Source organism: Harpia harpyja, chromosome 3, assembly GCF_026419915.1.
Source record: "Harpia harpyja isolate bHarHar1 chromosome 3, bHarHar1 primary haplotype, whole genome shotgun sequence".
NCBI lineage: Eukaryota > Metazoa > Chordata > Aves > Accipitriformes > Accipitridae > Harpia > Harpia harpyja.
The window spans coordinates 77,003,747-77,017,414 of record NC_068942.1 but is presented as its reverse complement, the minus strand read 5'-3'; the positions used below and the strand labels follow the sequence as shown (position 1 = coordinate 77,017,414).

General features: G+C 49.9%; 2 protein-coding genes across 2 annotated transcripts; one reads left to right on the top strand and one right to left on the bottom strand.

The window, feature by feature from the left end:
* Positions 1-1,669: 1,669 nt before the first annotated feature.
* On the bottom strand, positions 1,670-5,440 carry L3HYPDH (trans-L-3-hydroxyproline dehydratase). Its single transcript, XM_052783487.1, has 5 exons — positions 4,892-5,440; positions 4,415-4,584; positions 3,958-4,080; positions 2,932-3,073; positions 1,670-2,172 (listed from the first exon to the last, which is right to left on the bottom strand). Exons 1-5 carry the CDS (start codon positions 5,433-5,435, stop codon positions 2,051-2,053), a joined length of 1,101 nt encoding a protein of 366 aa, XP_052639447.1. The 5' UTR covers positions 5,436-5,440; the 3' UTR covers positions 1,670-2,050.
* Positions 5,441-5,627: 187 nt separating this feature from the next.
* Positions 5,628-10,457, top strand: JKAMP (JNK1/MAPK8 associated membrane protein). Its single transcript, XM_052783486.1, has 7 exons — positions 5,628-5,732; positions 5,948-6,039; positions 6,770-6,924; positions 7,960-8,166; positions 8,613-8,794; positions 9,503-9,579; positions 9,898-10,457. Exons 1-7 carry the CDS (start codon positions 5,720-5,722, stop codon positions 10,114-10,116), a joined length of 945 nt encoding a protein of 314 aa, XP_052639446.1. The 5' UTR covers positions 5,628-5,719; the 3' UTR covers positions 10,117-10,457.
* Positions 10,458-13,668: the final 3,211 nt, after the last annotated feature.

The following is a 13,668-nucleotide window of genomic DNA, read 5'->3' as shown; positions in this document are numbered from 1 at the left end:
GGGGACGGGTCCCCACAGCCCCCTCTCCCCTCATGGCCCTCTCCCCTCACGGCCCCTCTGCCCTCATGGCCCCCCTCCTTTCACAGCCCTCTCCCCTCACACCCCTCTCCCCTCACGGCCCCTCTCCCCTCACGCCCCTCTCCCCTCATGGTCCCTCTCCCCTCACAGCCCTCTCCCCTCACAGCCCTCTCCCCTCACGGCCCCTCTCCCCTCACACCCCTCTCCCCCTCATGGTCCCTCTCCCCTCACACCCCTCTCCCCTCATGGTCCCTCTCCCCTCACGGTCCCTCTCCCCTCACGGTCCCTCTCCCCTCACGGCCCCTCTCCCCTCACGGCCCCTCTCCCCTCACACCCCTCTCCCCTCACGGTCCCTCTCCCCTCACGGTCCCTCTCCCCTCACACCCCTCTCCCCTCACGGCCCTGCAGCCCACCACGAAGGGGCAGGGGCCAGCTACCCCCAGACATTCCAGTGAGGCCGGGACCACCCCCCCATGCTCTCTGGGCTGGGGTCTCAGAAGCTGAGGGCTTGAGGGGTCAGACCGGGAGCCCCCCTCCCATCGGCAGCAGGACCCCGTACCCCTGCTCTCAGCCATGCTGGAGCTGCCTGCTCCTACATGAAAAATTCCTTAGGGATAGGGATAGTGAATAACGAAGGCTGCGACCCAATTAATGGCTGAAGAGCTTCCAACCTTCCTTTCCATGCTGGGCTTCGTGACTTGCTGCCCCAGCTCTTCCCCGGGAGCCAGGCTGGGGGGCTGGTGACAAGGGAGATGCCCAGAAGCTAGAAACACGTCGTGGAATTTGCTGCTGCAAGCGCAGAGGATTGGTGCGTCACTTCTTGCTCCCCTGGACCAGAGGCTGTACGGGATTTATCTGGGGGTTACAGGAAAGCTAGGAGCAAAAGCCCCTAAAAAATCACTGTTGTTGGCAGCACAGCCGTTCTCTGAACGAGGGGATTTTTGTTTCTTCCCATTCCAAAGTTATAATTTTCAAGCTGACAGAAGAAACTCCTCCCAGGCTTTTCTCTGCCAACCTTTTCCAAGCTTTCCAGTATGAATTGTTCCCTTCCACTGCATGAGCTACTGGGAGATGATCATTCTCATGTCTCATTTTAACGAGGCACGGTCTCAGGAGTGTCTTCAATAAACGAACACCATTTTGTCCAGAGACACAGTGGAAATTACAGGCCACAAGTGGTCTGAAGCTTTGCTTCTGCCACTGCAAAGCTGCCCCCAGGGCTGAGACACAATCATCAGTAAATAATTAGCAATCAAAGGTCTTAATGGCTCAGACCTTCAAATTCCTGCTGTTGAAAGTTAACCACAGGGTATTTGCAGCCAACGGTCCAAGATAAGCAAGAGAGGAAGGTTTAGGGAAGCGGCCTGACCTGGACACGCAGCAGGGACAGCAGGAAGTTCTGAGCAAGTACCTGCAACCAGCCCCAGGACGCAGGAGAGCTCTGGCAGGAATGAAAGGAGTGCAGTGAGGAAGGGGGTGTCGGGACAGGACTGAGCAGGGTAGATGAGGGAAGCTGGGACGTGAGACAGAGTAGCATGGCCAGCTGAGCAGGAGGAATCGAGAAAGAGCAGGCAATTCAAACCAACAGCCCTGACACACTGGGCAGAGTCCTGGAAATGAGCTCCGGGAGTGAAAATGAGGAGAAAGGCAGTGTCTTCAGCTGGCATTTAATAGGAATCTGCATTTGAAATTAGTAATTTGCAGACATACAGAAGGCACACAGATTTGAAGATAGCTCTCCAAGATCAGCTCTGTTTTCTGTGAATAATTATTGAAAAAAAAAAAAAAGAAAAAGATTATGCCTTCTCAGAGCAGCCCATATATGCTAATCACATTGCACCCAATATGCTAATCACAACAGGAGAACACGCCCTGTTATCCTGAAACATGGCAGACACTGTCACTCCACCAAAGGCTGTTCCTGTTGCTCTGGCATATTGCAACGAGCCGTGCGGAGAAGCAGAACAGAAATGCGTGGGCAGGAGAAGTGCAGCACCATCAGGGAGACCTTGCCACTGCCCAGTGGCTCAGATCACTTGAAAAAGAAGCCATGTTTCAGCGGGTCCTCCTCTTCGACAGTGAAGGTGGCTGTACCAGTGTAAAAGGCTTCTCCCGAGACTTCCACGATGACAGCGTTGTAGTCCCCAAACTTGGCTTCCTGCAGAGGTATGAGGATCAGGACAGAGGCGACAGGAGGTTCTCTGCTCTCCTGACTCCACGAAATGCCAGCGCTACCTGGCACCGAGCACCCCTCACCAACCGCTCTGCCCTGCCCACGTACATCCCAAAGTGCGCAGCAGCCCTTTTACCACCTCACCTTGCCTGCATGAGCTCCACACCTGCACAACTGCTGCTCCGACCTCACAAGCCCCCGCACTGCCACAGTGTGGGTTTGCCTCAAAGGAGGCCGACAAGCTGGTGGGCACTTGCAGCCAAAGACCAAGAGCTCCCTGGGGCACATCCAAACCTTCACAGCCACGTGCTGCCAGATCCCATGGGGCCAGGGCCAGGCCTGGAAACCTGGATGTGCAGACCCAGCTTCTACATCTCTGAATAATGCACTCAGCCTTTAAGCAGGGAAGAGGGGACTAAACCAGGAATCCACCCTTAGCTGCCACTGAGAATGGACCAGACTGATTTATCTACATCAGCATCGGAGATTTTCTCACCCTGGTCCTTTCCTGATGGCCGAGAGAGGATTTGCAGGGAAGCCATGCAAGAGAACAAGGTCTTACTGTTGCTTGCTTCCCTAATAAAAAATCTTGAAGCCTGAGGCTTGTGGGAAAGCAAGACACCCAGGCACCTCCCTCCTTCCATACGTCCTTCTCCAGGTACAGAAAGACTTTTCTGCTTCTTCACTGAGCCAAGGCAACAGGACTTTTCCAGCAGTCCTCAAGACAGAGGACAAGCCACTTGCCTTCACTGCCTTCCCGGTGAACAAGGACCCTGTGGTGCTGCTCCGAAACTTTCTGGTCTGATTCAGCTGGATGAGTCCCTTATGGTACTGCAAGGCGATGCGAGCTGTCACACCCGAACCAGTTGGACTTCGGTCAACCTACATTCAGAAGAGAAGATTAACCAGCTCTAGTGTTTTGGGGTTTAATAGAAAACGATATTGCTTCTCTCAGTTCTCTTTGCCACCTTTATACTGTGCTTGGGGGAAACCCCTCTAGCCCAGGGTTTTGACCAGAATCCAGATACATCACAAATGAGAAGACAAAATAAGGTTTGGGGTACTTTTGGATTATGATCAGCTTTGGCAAACTTGTAGGGATGAATGATCTAATAAATGTTGAGGCTATTTAGGGAGCACTTGAAAGCTTCCGAGCATCACAGCAAAAGGACTGAGAGGAGCAGAGGCCACCTTCCCCATTCTCACGCATCAAGGTAGGATTAGTTCTCCTTACGCTGAAAGCGCTGCTGGCCAGCCTGGTTTTTAAAACCTCCAAAAACACAGTGTTGGCCAGCTTCCAAGGTGATCTGTCCCAGTGCTCCACACTCCTCACTGCTGGAAGTCCAACCAAAACTTCCCCTGCTATTTACATGACTGATACCTTACCCCCTGCAGACAAGGATAGAAGTTTACACCTCCTCTTTTCTCTCTTGCTCTGTTCATCCCCAGCAACTGTTCCCTAGACTGGGACCTTTAAGGACATGCACTATGTTGGGATCCCACCTCAGCCCCTGAACTCCTGGGAAACTCCCACCTATGAGACATGGGTATGAATGTTTTTTAAATGCCACCGTCTAGGATGTGCAGAAGTATTTCTGTCATTAGGAACTAAACCGGCATGTGTTAAGTGACACTCAGCTCTTCAGAGACATCACTGCAGCAGAAGCAACAATCGCTGCTCAAACCAAGAAGCAGCAGAGCTGTCCCTCGTCTCTGCAGTGGAAAAGGTGGTGCCTCGTGTGTCTGAGAAGAGCCCGTTTCTGTACCTGTTCGTCTGCAAACACACAGATGTTGGTGGTGGGCTCCTCACTAAAGGCGTCTTTCCCATCTGTCAGTATGGTGCCATAGAGGAAAGCCAGGTCTTCACTTTCAGGGTGATGAAGCTTGAACTGGGAACAGCACAGACAGGTTCACCAACACGCAGCACGGCTGGGCAGTCAGCAGTGCGTGCAGCACAGCTTCCTCGAGAGACCAGAGGAAGGGGACGAGGCCACAGTGCTGCGTTTCCACCTCTGCTTCTCCAGTAACAGACGGATGGAGCAGCAAGAAAGCGAGCTCCTTCTCACATCCTTGTGAGGCTGGAGGAGGACTCTGAAGTTCAACATGGGGCTGGAAGGGTAGGACTCCCTCCCACCCCGAGCGTCTTGGGGGAATAAAGGGCCTCACTCTGGTGCAGTCACCCCTGAAGGGTACACACTGGGGTACCGCAGCACTCCGCCATACCTGTTTCTTCACCGCTTCCGTCACTGCGCTCGCCGCATTGACGAGGTCTCTGGTCTTTGAGGAGCACACATCAAGGCCCAGCTGCTCGGCGCTGAGGAAGGCGTAGAAAGTGCCACCATAGCCGATGTCGACCACCACCTTCCCGTGACCAGGGATGTCGATGGCCAAGTCTGGGCAGGGAAAGGGAGGTCTGTGAGGAGGGGAAACCATGCTGAGCCATGGGCTCGCACGCAGAGTGAAGGGACCCAGCCGCACGCAAGAGGAGGGGACGGGGACAATGACTTGAGCGCTCCCATGCCAGAGAGCAGCATGTGACGCCTTATGCCATCCCTGGCGGCCTCTGAGGAACATCGGAATTGGGGAGGGATTTGCCAGACGCTCCTCAGCCAGGCCGCCAGCCCCCAAACCACAGCACGGCCACCACCAACCCCACCCCCCCCCGACCCCAAAACCCATTGCGGCGCGCCCGGTTCCTACCGGTGGCGGCAGCGAAGGCGGGCACACTGTGGAAGCGGACGGGGTTGCCGCTACGGCTGCCGTCCCAGGGCACAAAGGCGGTGACGGGCCCGCAGGGGCAGCGCAGGCGGACGGCGGTCTCGGGGCGGCTGGGCTCCGCCACCAGCCCGTAGTCGAGGGCGAAGCGACCGAGGGCCAGCACGGCGTGGCCGCACATGGCGCTATAGCCGGCGCCGTGCAGGAAGAGGGCTGCCAGGTGGGCGCCGGCGGCGGCCGCCCCGCCACGAACCACCACCGCCCCGTACATGCCGGCGTGGCCCCGCGGCTCGTGCACCAGCGCCCGCCGCACGTGGTCCTGCGTGGCCGCCACTTCCCGCCGCAACGACAGCAGCGACAGCCCCCTGCTCTCCGCCGCCGCCTCCGCCGCCTCCAGCCGCGGGATGATGCGCAGCGGCTCGCCGCCCGTGTGCATCTCCACCGTCTGCAGCACCAGGCCCGAGGGCGAGTGCGGCGGCAGCCCCCGGCCCGCACAACCCCCGCCGGCCTCCGCCGCCTCCGCCGCCATCGCTCTCACCCCGAGGGGACTGGGCGGGAACCACGCGGGGCACGCCCCCCCGCCCGCAGCCACCCCCCCCGCCCGCAGCCACGCCCCCCCGAGGCAGAGCAATCCCGCCCCTGCGTATGGCCTCACTCATGGGCGGAGCAACCCCGCCCCTTGGGCGTGACCACGCCCACACCACGTTCCTCCGAAGGGAGGGGGGTGTAGAGCGTGTGCCCGCGTCGGAAGCGGAAGTGGCGCGTACGGAAGTAGCTCGGCGGAGCGGGAGGGCCTATTGTTGGGTTACCGGGATGTTCCGCTCCGGTAGGACGGGCCGGGCCGGGGGCACCGGGCCCGGCGGTACCCGAGTGGGAGTAGGGATGGGGAATCGAGGGGGGGGGGTGTCAGCGGCTGGAGCGGGCTGGGGTGCTGCTCGGTGCCTCTCGGCTGCGGGGGGAGCCGCCGTGTGCGAGGCGGGGGGGGGGGGGGGCGGATCGTATCGGAGCGCCGCGGTAACGCGGGCTGCGCTCTCCCCGCAGCTGTGGACATCCAGCCCGCCTGTCTCGGGCTGTACTGCGGCAGGACCGTCCTGTCGGTCAACGGCTCCGTGGAGACCTACGGGGACTGCGGGGTGAGTGCGGCGCCGGAGGGGCTCGGCCTGGGGAGGGGGGATGGCCCCGCTCGCTCCCGGGCTGGGCCTGGCATCGGCAGCGCGGGCCGGACCGCACCGCACCGCTGCGGAGGCTGATGCGGATCCCGCTGTAAGCAGCACCGCGGCCCGCAGCCCCGAGGTGCCTTGGGGATCGGGGGAGATGAGGCTGCAAAGGGCGGGCAGAGCTCCCTTACCGAAAGCAGGAGCTGCTCGATGAAGTGTTTCCCGAAGGAGGTGCTGAAGGCTCGGTGCTAAAATGGAGCTGAGCGGAGGGGCTGTGAAAGCTGGAAGAGAATGGGATGGTACAGAGAACTGTGCTGAAATCACTCTGCCTGCAGATTTTATTGGAGTACTAAGGGAGAGTAAGATCCAGGAAGGGTGGAATAAACGGGGAGCAAGAAACTCTGGGGGGGCAGTGGTTGTGAGCGACCTGGTGAGTGAGCTTAGCGATAACAGGACAGCAGGAGAGGAAAAGGGGGTCTTGGATGAAGCCTTTTAAACATGCTTCACCTTTGTTTATATTAAGAAGCAACAGCCAGAGAGAGCAACGCCAGTGTAAGCTGAGAAATGGCTGAGGTTAATGTTTCATCTCTTTAAAAATCTGATACTTTTCTTGCCCCAGTACTACTTCAGGCTGTTTTTCTAGAAACCATAATGGTTCGTTATTGGTACTCGGATGCTTTGTAAACAAAGTCTCTGCTTTTTGTAGGTATGCCCTAGAGGTCAAAGAACTGATGACAACAAAATCTGCCGGGAATGTATGGGATCTCCAGACCGCTATGACTGGCTGTACCTTGGCTTCATGGCCATGCTTCCTCTGGTTTTACACTGGTTCTTTATTGAATGGTATTCAGGAAAAAAGAGGTTCGTATACCTGTTCTTCAGATAAGTTATTTAAAAATGGAAATCTCGTATCCATGAGTGATCAACCTGAGATGCTGAATTGAACTGTGCAGCAGTTCATGCTGTTGGTTGAGTTGATATGGTAGCACATAAGCTTTGGGCAGCGGGAGGGGGGCGGGGTTATTTACAAATGTAAGAGTCCTGCCGGTCCTTCTTGCCAGTCACTGCCCTCAGGAGATGGTCTGTGTCTATTTAATGTGGTGGTGGCTGGTCTTTCTGGCAATTTGGGCTAGATTGGCTTTCCCAGTAGCGGGCGAGAGTGTGTCATGCCCTCTCTCCTGGGCCAGGCCTACCACCTGCAGAGGCCCAGATCAGCAGTGCTGCACCCATGCAATGAGAGAATGGGTTTGAGTTTTCTCTTTAGGAATATGTATACTGGGTTTTGGTCCTGATAACATAGCTGATGTAACCTTTACGTCAGCGTGGTGCATCAAGGAAGTTCTGTAAAAAAGGAGTTTAAAACCACACTACATGTGGCCGTTAGGTGCCAGACTGGAACTTTTAAGAAGTAATGACTCTGGAGTGTACTAAACGCTGAAAACATAGGGGACTGAGAGAGTTTAATATATTATTATATACCATCTTTAACAAGGACTTGCAGCTTCGAAAATTTTACTTATATCGTATGTAACAATGTTATCCATTCTGAGACGCGTGGTGTCTTATCCTCACTGCTGCTTTCTTTGAAACTGCAAGAGCATGAGTGTTGTCATCCCTCACCTGACAGGATGCTTATGCTACAGCAAGCTTTCATTTAAGAAGCTGGAATGTTGTTCAATCACATTTTGCACACTAAATCATCTGAGATTGTAAATGAGTTTTCACATTCAGCTTCAAATACTTAACTTTTTATTCAGAGTTGTCCTAACCTTGGTCACAGGGAATAGTAAGTCTGTAGAAGGTTCTGTACTGCATGGGTCTCCACTTCCCAGTCGGCATTCGAATTTCCTATAGGTTTAGCACAATAGTAGTAAATCTCTCTTTTTCCTTCCACAGCTCCAGCGCGTTGTTGCAGCACGTCACCGCCTTGTTCGAGTGCAGCATTGCAGCAATTGTTACGCTGCTCGTCAGTGACCCTGTCGGCTCTCTGCATATCCGCTCCTGCAAGGTGAAGAAGCTTTCGGACTGGTACACGATGCTTTACAACCCAAGTCCCGACTACATCACCACGGTGCACTGCACTCATGAAGCAGTCTATCCCCTGTGAGTCTAAAGGCATTTGTGCTCCTGTCTGTCCCTTCCTTTTATACAAGCATGTTTCTGTCCGTGCCTCTTCTCAAAGCTGCAAAAAGTGTTCAGATATAACTCAGACCAATGAGTATCAGTCCCCTGAAGTCTTTCATGCATTGAGCTGTTTTATGCGTGAAACACTTAGCAACACCTAATGACTTTCTGAGCCACCAAAGAAGGTGGCATTGTCTAGGCTATTTAGCTATGAAGCGTAAGACTTCCTTTTTTTTCCCCTTTGCTGCATCTTAACCATTTCCCCTAGGAAAAGTGAACCCGTCATTCTGTGTTTACATCCTTTGATTTTAAATTCTTTAGACTTGACTGACTCTAACCCCAAACTCCCTGGTTCTGAGTTGAGTCTGCAGGAGAAAAAGAACTGCACATTTTAAGGAATTTCTTTTTTTTTTTTTTTTCCCCAGGTACACCATTGTGTTTATATATTACGCCTTCTGTCTTGTGTTAATGATGCTACTTCGGCCTCTTCTGGTTAAGAAAATTGCCTGTGGTTTAGGAAAGTCTGATCGATTTAAAAGCATTTATGCAGCGCTGTACTTCTTTCCTATCCTCACCGTGCTTCAGGCCGTTGGAGGAGGCTTGCTCTGTGAGTTCCCTCCTAGTAACACTAATAAATGCACCTATAAACACACACAAACAAATGACTTATGGGAGGGAGGGAGGGAAGGGACATGACACTCTTTTTTGCTTTGAGAATATGGACATTGTTTAAGGTTATTGTGAGGAGTCTTACCTGAAAATGTTGCTCAGCAGTAGCCCTGTCCTAACGAGGCTCCTGACCAACACTGCTTTGCCTCTGCCAGTGGTGCTAGAGACTGTCCTTTTCCCAGAAAGGGAGTAGAGGGGGTATGAGAGGAAATTACCTCAGAGGGAGTTAATTCCACTTCCTGCTAAGGTAGAGTTTGTCTGATTTCAGAGACGGCTTATAGTATAAGTTTGGGGAGATCAGCTATTTTTGGTTTAGCTTCCGGCTTACTTGTCACTTGAAGGGGACAGGTGCCGCAAAATCCCCACCCAGCCTGACTACTTTTCTCGTTATCTGCCTTTTTCAACTAGTGATTTAAGTGTACAGTAATTCCACCTAGAAATATTAGAAAAAGTTTGAAAACCTAAGACAAAAGTGTTGAATAGTTGTATTGGACCCTTACTGCTGTGCGTGTTTGATGAGATGATAAGAGGCAGGCTGTAGTAGCTTAGTTTACTTCACACCCATGGTTATATGTGGAAAAACTGTCTCTGCTGCAATGTCTATCGTGTTCTTTTTCCTGCTCATGTGTTCAATGTTTGCCTTTAGATTATGCCTTCCCATACATCATACTGGTGTTGTCTTTGGTTACGCTGGCTGTGTACATGTCTGCTTCTGAAGTGGAGGTAGGTAAACATGTTTCCTGTGTTAAAACTCATAATATAAAATACTGGAATGAGCAGAGACCACTTCGTCTCTTGCCTTTTCTCAGCAGTGTATTCTGTGTTTAAACCTCTTCCTCTATGACTTCTCCTCTTAGCTGGAGGAAGAAGCTCCTGCGAGAGTTCCCTCTTGTGGCGCACTGAGAAACTGTGTTATGTGCTGGAAGGTCTCAAACCCAGGAGGCTTCCCACAGTCTCTCTGCGCTACCTAGAACCTCTCTTAAACATCAGGGACTAGGTAACAGGCTGAATGCTAACAGGATACTCTCTTTATTTTGCAAGTCTTTCAAGGATCTTCTTGTGAGGAAGAAAAGGCTTGTTGTCCTCTTCAGCCACTGGTTACTTCATGCCTATGGAATCATCTCCATTTCCAAACTGGATAAGCTTGAGCAGGACCTGCCGTTGCTTGCCTTGGTGCCTGCACCTGCCCTCTTCTACTTAGTGACAGCGAAGTACACCGAGCCGTCACGCATACTCTCAGAAGGTGGAAATGGACATTAAAAGGAGCCTGTGCCAACAACCCTGTCCTAATGATCTGGATTAAGCAATTTTAGTACTTGTTACACTTTGGAAACTTCTGTTTTAAAAGAAGTTATTTATGTACAAGACTTCTAGGTGAAACACCTCTGAGTGAGACTGTGTAATATTAAAAAGCTGCACTTTGTATTCTTTGTGTCTCGTATAGATCAAAGGGAATGTCTTTGTATCTATTTATCACTGTGAATCTGTATAAAAAGCTTGTGCTACATTCTAGTACAGAGGTTTGCTTGTATATGTTTATTTCCTAATACGATATTTTAGGTGGTGTTTGAATAAAACAATAGAGCCTGGTTTTCAATAGACTTTCAGTAAAACAAATAGGGCTTGAATATACCATAGAGCTTCACGTACATAGAGCTTTCTCATCATGTACTCTAGCTGCTATCCCCCACTAGTGAAAACAGACTTTTGTCTTTCTTCCATCAAAAAATAAAACATGCTGAGCATGATTCCTCATGATGCTTTAGTCTGACTGCTAGGTAGAAGGAGAGGAAAGCGTAAAGTTCTCTATAGTTTATGCTCTGTGTACTTCATGTATGGAGACCTCTTCCTGGAGAAGATTAAACAGTAGTAGTACCCTTCCCCCTAAAGCCATTTTCTTATACCTTGATTATAAATTTCCATCTAAGATCAAAGATTTTCTTTTCCTGGTAGTTGTCAGCAAACCACTTGCTGTGGGTAAGCCTGTGAAGCATCTGTTCACTATGTCTGGGTGAAGCCTTCTCTGCACCTTTCAGCACAGTCACCTTAGCTTCCTCCTGCAAGAGCACTTCATGCCCGTTTCACCTGTGTATCAGTGGTGCCAGCTGCTCACATGTCTCACTGTGTGGCCGCAGCTGTACCCGTACTACTGCAAGAGCAGTGGTTAGGCAGGAGTGGAGTTTAGCAGCTGAGAAAAGAACAGCTCTTTATGCAATATCACCGCTGCAATGACAGAAACTGCTAGAGTGACTGAAGTACAAAACCAGCACAGATTTAATAAAAAGAATTGGAGATTGCTTATCTCCTTAAAGAGATACCATTATCTTTGCTTTACATTCATCAAAATCTATACTTCATGTGAACACCTTGATAAGAATTGCTAGAATTTCTGAGGCTGTTCAGAAGTGAGCTTTTGGCCTTGCTGAAGCAAAATGTTCACTGACAGACTCTAGCCTTCTCTCTGAATTGTACAGGAAGATACCCAAAGCGTGTATCCTGTATGTTAGTCACCGGTAACTTAGTGCTATAGAGGGTCTAGAAGAAGATGCAGAGCAGTGCTGAAGGTCTAAACACAGAGGGAAGAATAATCTTAATTTAAACTCTTCCTGCTGTATGGATCATTGGCTGTAGCAGTGCAAATAACTGTGTATTTCTACATTTAAGTGCGACAGTAATGCCTTTTCTATTCTATTACCTATCAACATTGGTAAGGACAGAGCCTGCCAGCAGCTCAGGGGCTTTGAGGGGTGTCATCTCAGCCAGGCTGCCTCGAGATGTCGCTCTCCTCTTTCTCCATAGAAGGTTTGATTTCATTACATCTGAACGCCTTTCCTGATGATAGCTTTTTTCCTTTGAAACGCCAATTGACAAGTTCACTGCTTCTAAAAATAGTGTGCAAACAAACTAGGTCTTGCATGCAGAAGTAAGCTTTTATTTAGGGATTAAGGAAGTAATTGATCTCCTTAAGGGAATCAAATGCTGTCTATACTGCTATATACAATATGTACTTTGCAGACACAATCTAGACGACAGTTCTAAAAGTATGGTTTTAAAAGTCATGTGTTAAAATACCATTTCCATAACTGAGTCATAGGCCTATTTTTCTTTAAAATGCCCTAAACACAGTTTTATGTCTACATTTGCACAACTGTCACATCAGTACAGGCACTGTAGGCATGCGAGCAGCCAGTGCAGCACCGTGCAGGAAAAGCCCTTTGAAAAGGTGTGGTACTAAGGACTGCACACTTTTATGTGCATTTCTATGTATGGACTATATGTATTGGGTTTAAATGTTGGGCTATATCTTGTTTTTAAAAAGAAAAAGTAACAACAACCCCTAGGTAATGTTAGCTGTAGTAAAGCATACATCTTTTGATAGGTCTAGAGAATCATGTGTTGATTTTGAAGGCTGCAGAATGAGGGACTCTATTAAAAGCAGAGCTTACAGGAAGGCAGTGTGCCCTGTGGACCATGCATGGCATATCCAAACACTGACCTTCCTGCTGGGCTCTAGCGCTTTAGCCTTCAGCAAAACCTGGAATGTAAAATAAAAATTAATAAACTCTTTTTATCACCTTCACTCACTAGCATTAAAAAATGTAATGGCAGCCAAAAAGTTAGGTAGACGCAGCTAAATTAATACATGCAGTTTTCAATGACTAAGCAATGTTTTTGTGCAGGCTCCTCGTGAAGGAACCTGCCCTGCACAACTGACACAGAAAATAATACTGGCGCAGGCTTTCAGATGAAGCAGGATTCTCTTCTGCTGTATGTTCACCATCCTTCCCCTCTCTGCCTGACTTCCTTCCAGGGCCATTCCCTTCCTCTGAAAATTCATCATTCCTCTCCCTGGTTTCCTGCCACACTACCCACACCCCATGATTTCAAAGCAGCCTGTATGCCGTAGCCTTTCAGCTTTAATATTTATAAAAAAAGATTCTGAACAAGACGATGGTCATTCAGTGACCAAACCTGTGACTCATTACAAATGAGACCTCTGTGAACCAACAAGTAAAGCAGGTATCTATAGGTCTGAGTTAAAAGGAGGCCCTGAAGCAAGTGATTGTATGCGCCCAGGGCCCCTGTGTAATATTACCTCTCCCCAAGACACGAGTACCGAATATTGTTCATTTAAATGAAAACAGCAGTACAAATTGCCCACACGTAAAGTTCTAAAGAACATAAACAATAATCAACCATATAGTCCTATAGTGATAACCATGCAACCACAACCTGCGGGATTTGGGGGGGGTCTGTTAGCTTTATCTACCCTTTGTGGAAAAGCAAACATATAGTTCTGGAGAGACCAGTGATGCTCAGACTATTTTACAACCCCCTCACTGTTGTTATCACAACCCTTTAGAAAGTGGAAATTAAAGATGATAATATCCAGGCTGTGTTATAAAGCATGCCTAGTTCTTCTAATAAATGTACCACTAGGTCTCAATCTGCAGCAAAGTTATCAGATAGAACATGGCTGTACTACTTGTGTTTTATCACAAACTGCTAAGAATTAACATATTCTGGGATTTAAAAAAAAAAAAAAAAGAAAAAGAAAAAACTTTTTAAAAGGGTGGGAAAAAAGTTTAGTGTATCTTTAAGTGATCATCCATTCTAGATTTTTTTGTCAAACAGAGAAGTCAGTCCTTCCAGCTTATTTTGTAGCCTCCTATTAATATCACCAATCTTTTCCTCTCGTTGTTGAATTTTTCTTGTTAGAGCTGTCACTGCGTTCAGTACTTCCTGCTCATTCTCCAGAAATTCCTGTAAAGACACAGAGTAGAACTTATTTTTTCTTTAAAAAAACCCCAA

What these genes read in the sequence shown, in the direction of transcription:
- L3HYPDH (XM_052783487.1), bottom strand. Translation starts at nt 5,435, where the DNA reads ATGGCGGCGGAGGCGGCGGAGGCCGGCGGGGGTTGTGCGGGCCGGGGG. An exon ending in CGCCTTCGCTGCCGCCACCG is followed by an intron (nt 4,585 to 4,891) that starts GTAGGAACCGGG and finishes TTCCCTGCCCAG; the next exon opens with ACTTGGCCATCGACATCCCT. An exon ending in CGGAAGCGGTGAAGAAACAG is followed by an intron (nt 4,081 to 4,414) that starts GTATGGCGGAGT and finishes TGCTGTTCCCAG; the next exon opens with TTCAAGCTTCATCACCCTGA.
- JKAMP (XM_052783486.1), top strand. An exon ending in AGACCTACGGGGACTGCGGG is followed by an intron (nt 6,040 to 6,769) that starts GTGAGTGCGGCG and finishes TGCTTTTTGTAG; the next exon opens with GTATGCCCTAGAGGTCAAAG. An exon ending in TGTCTGCTTCTGAAGTGGAG is followed by an intron (nt 9,580 to 9,897) that starts GTAGGTAAACAT and finishes TTATTTTGCAAG; the next exon opens with TCTTTCAAGGATCTTCTTGT.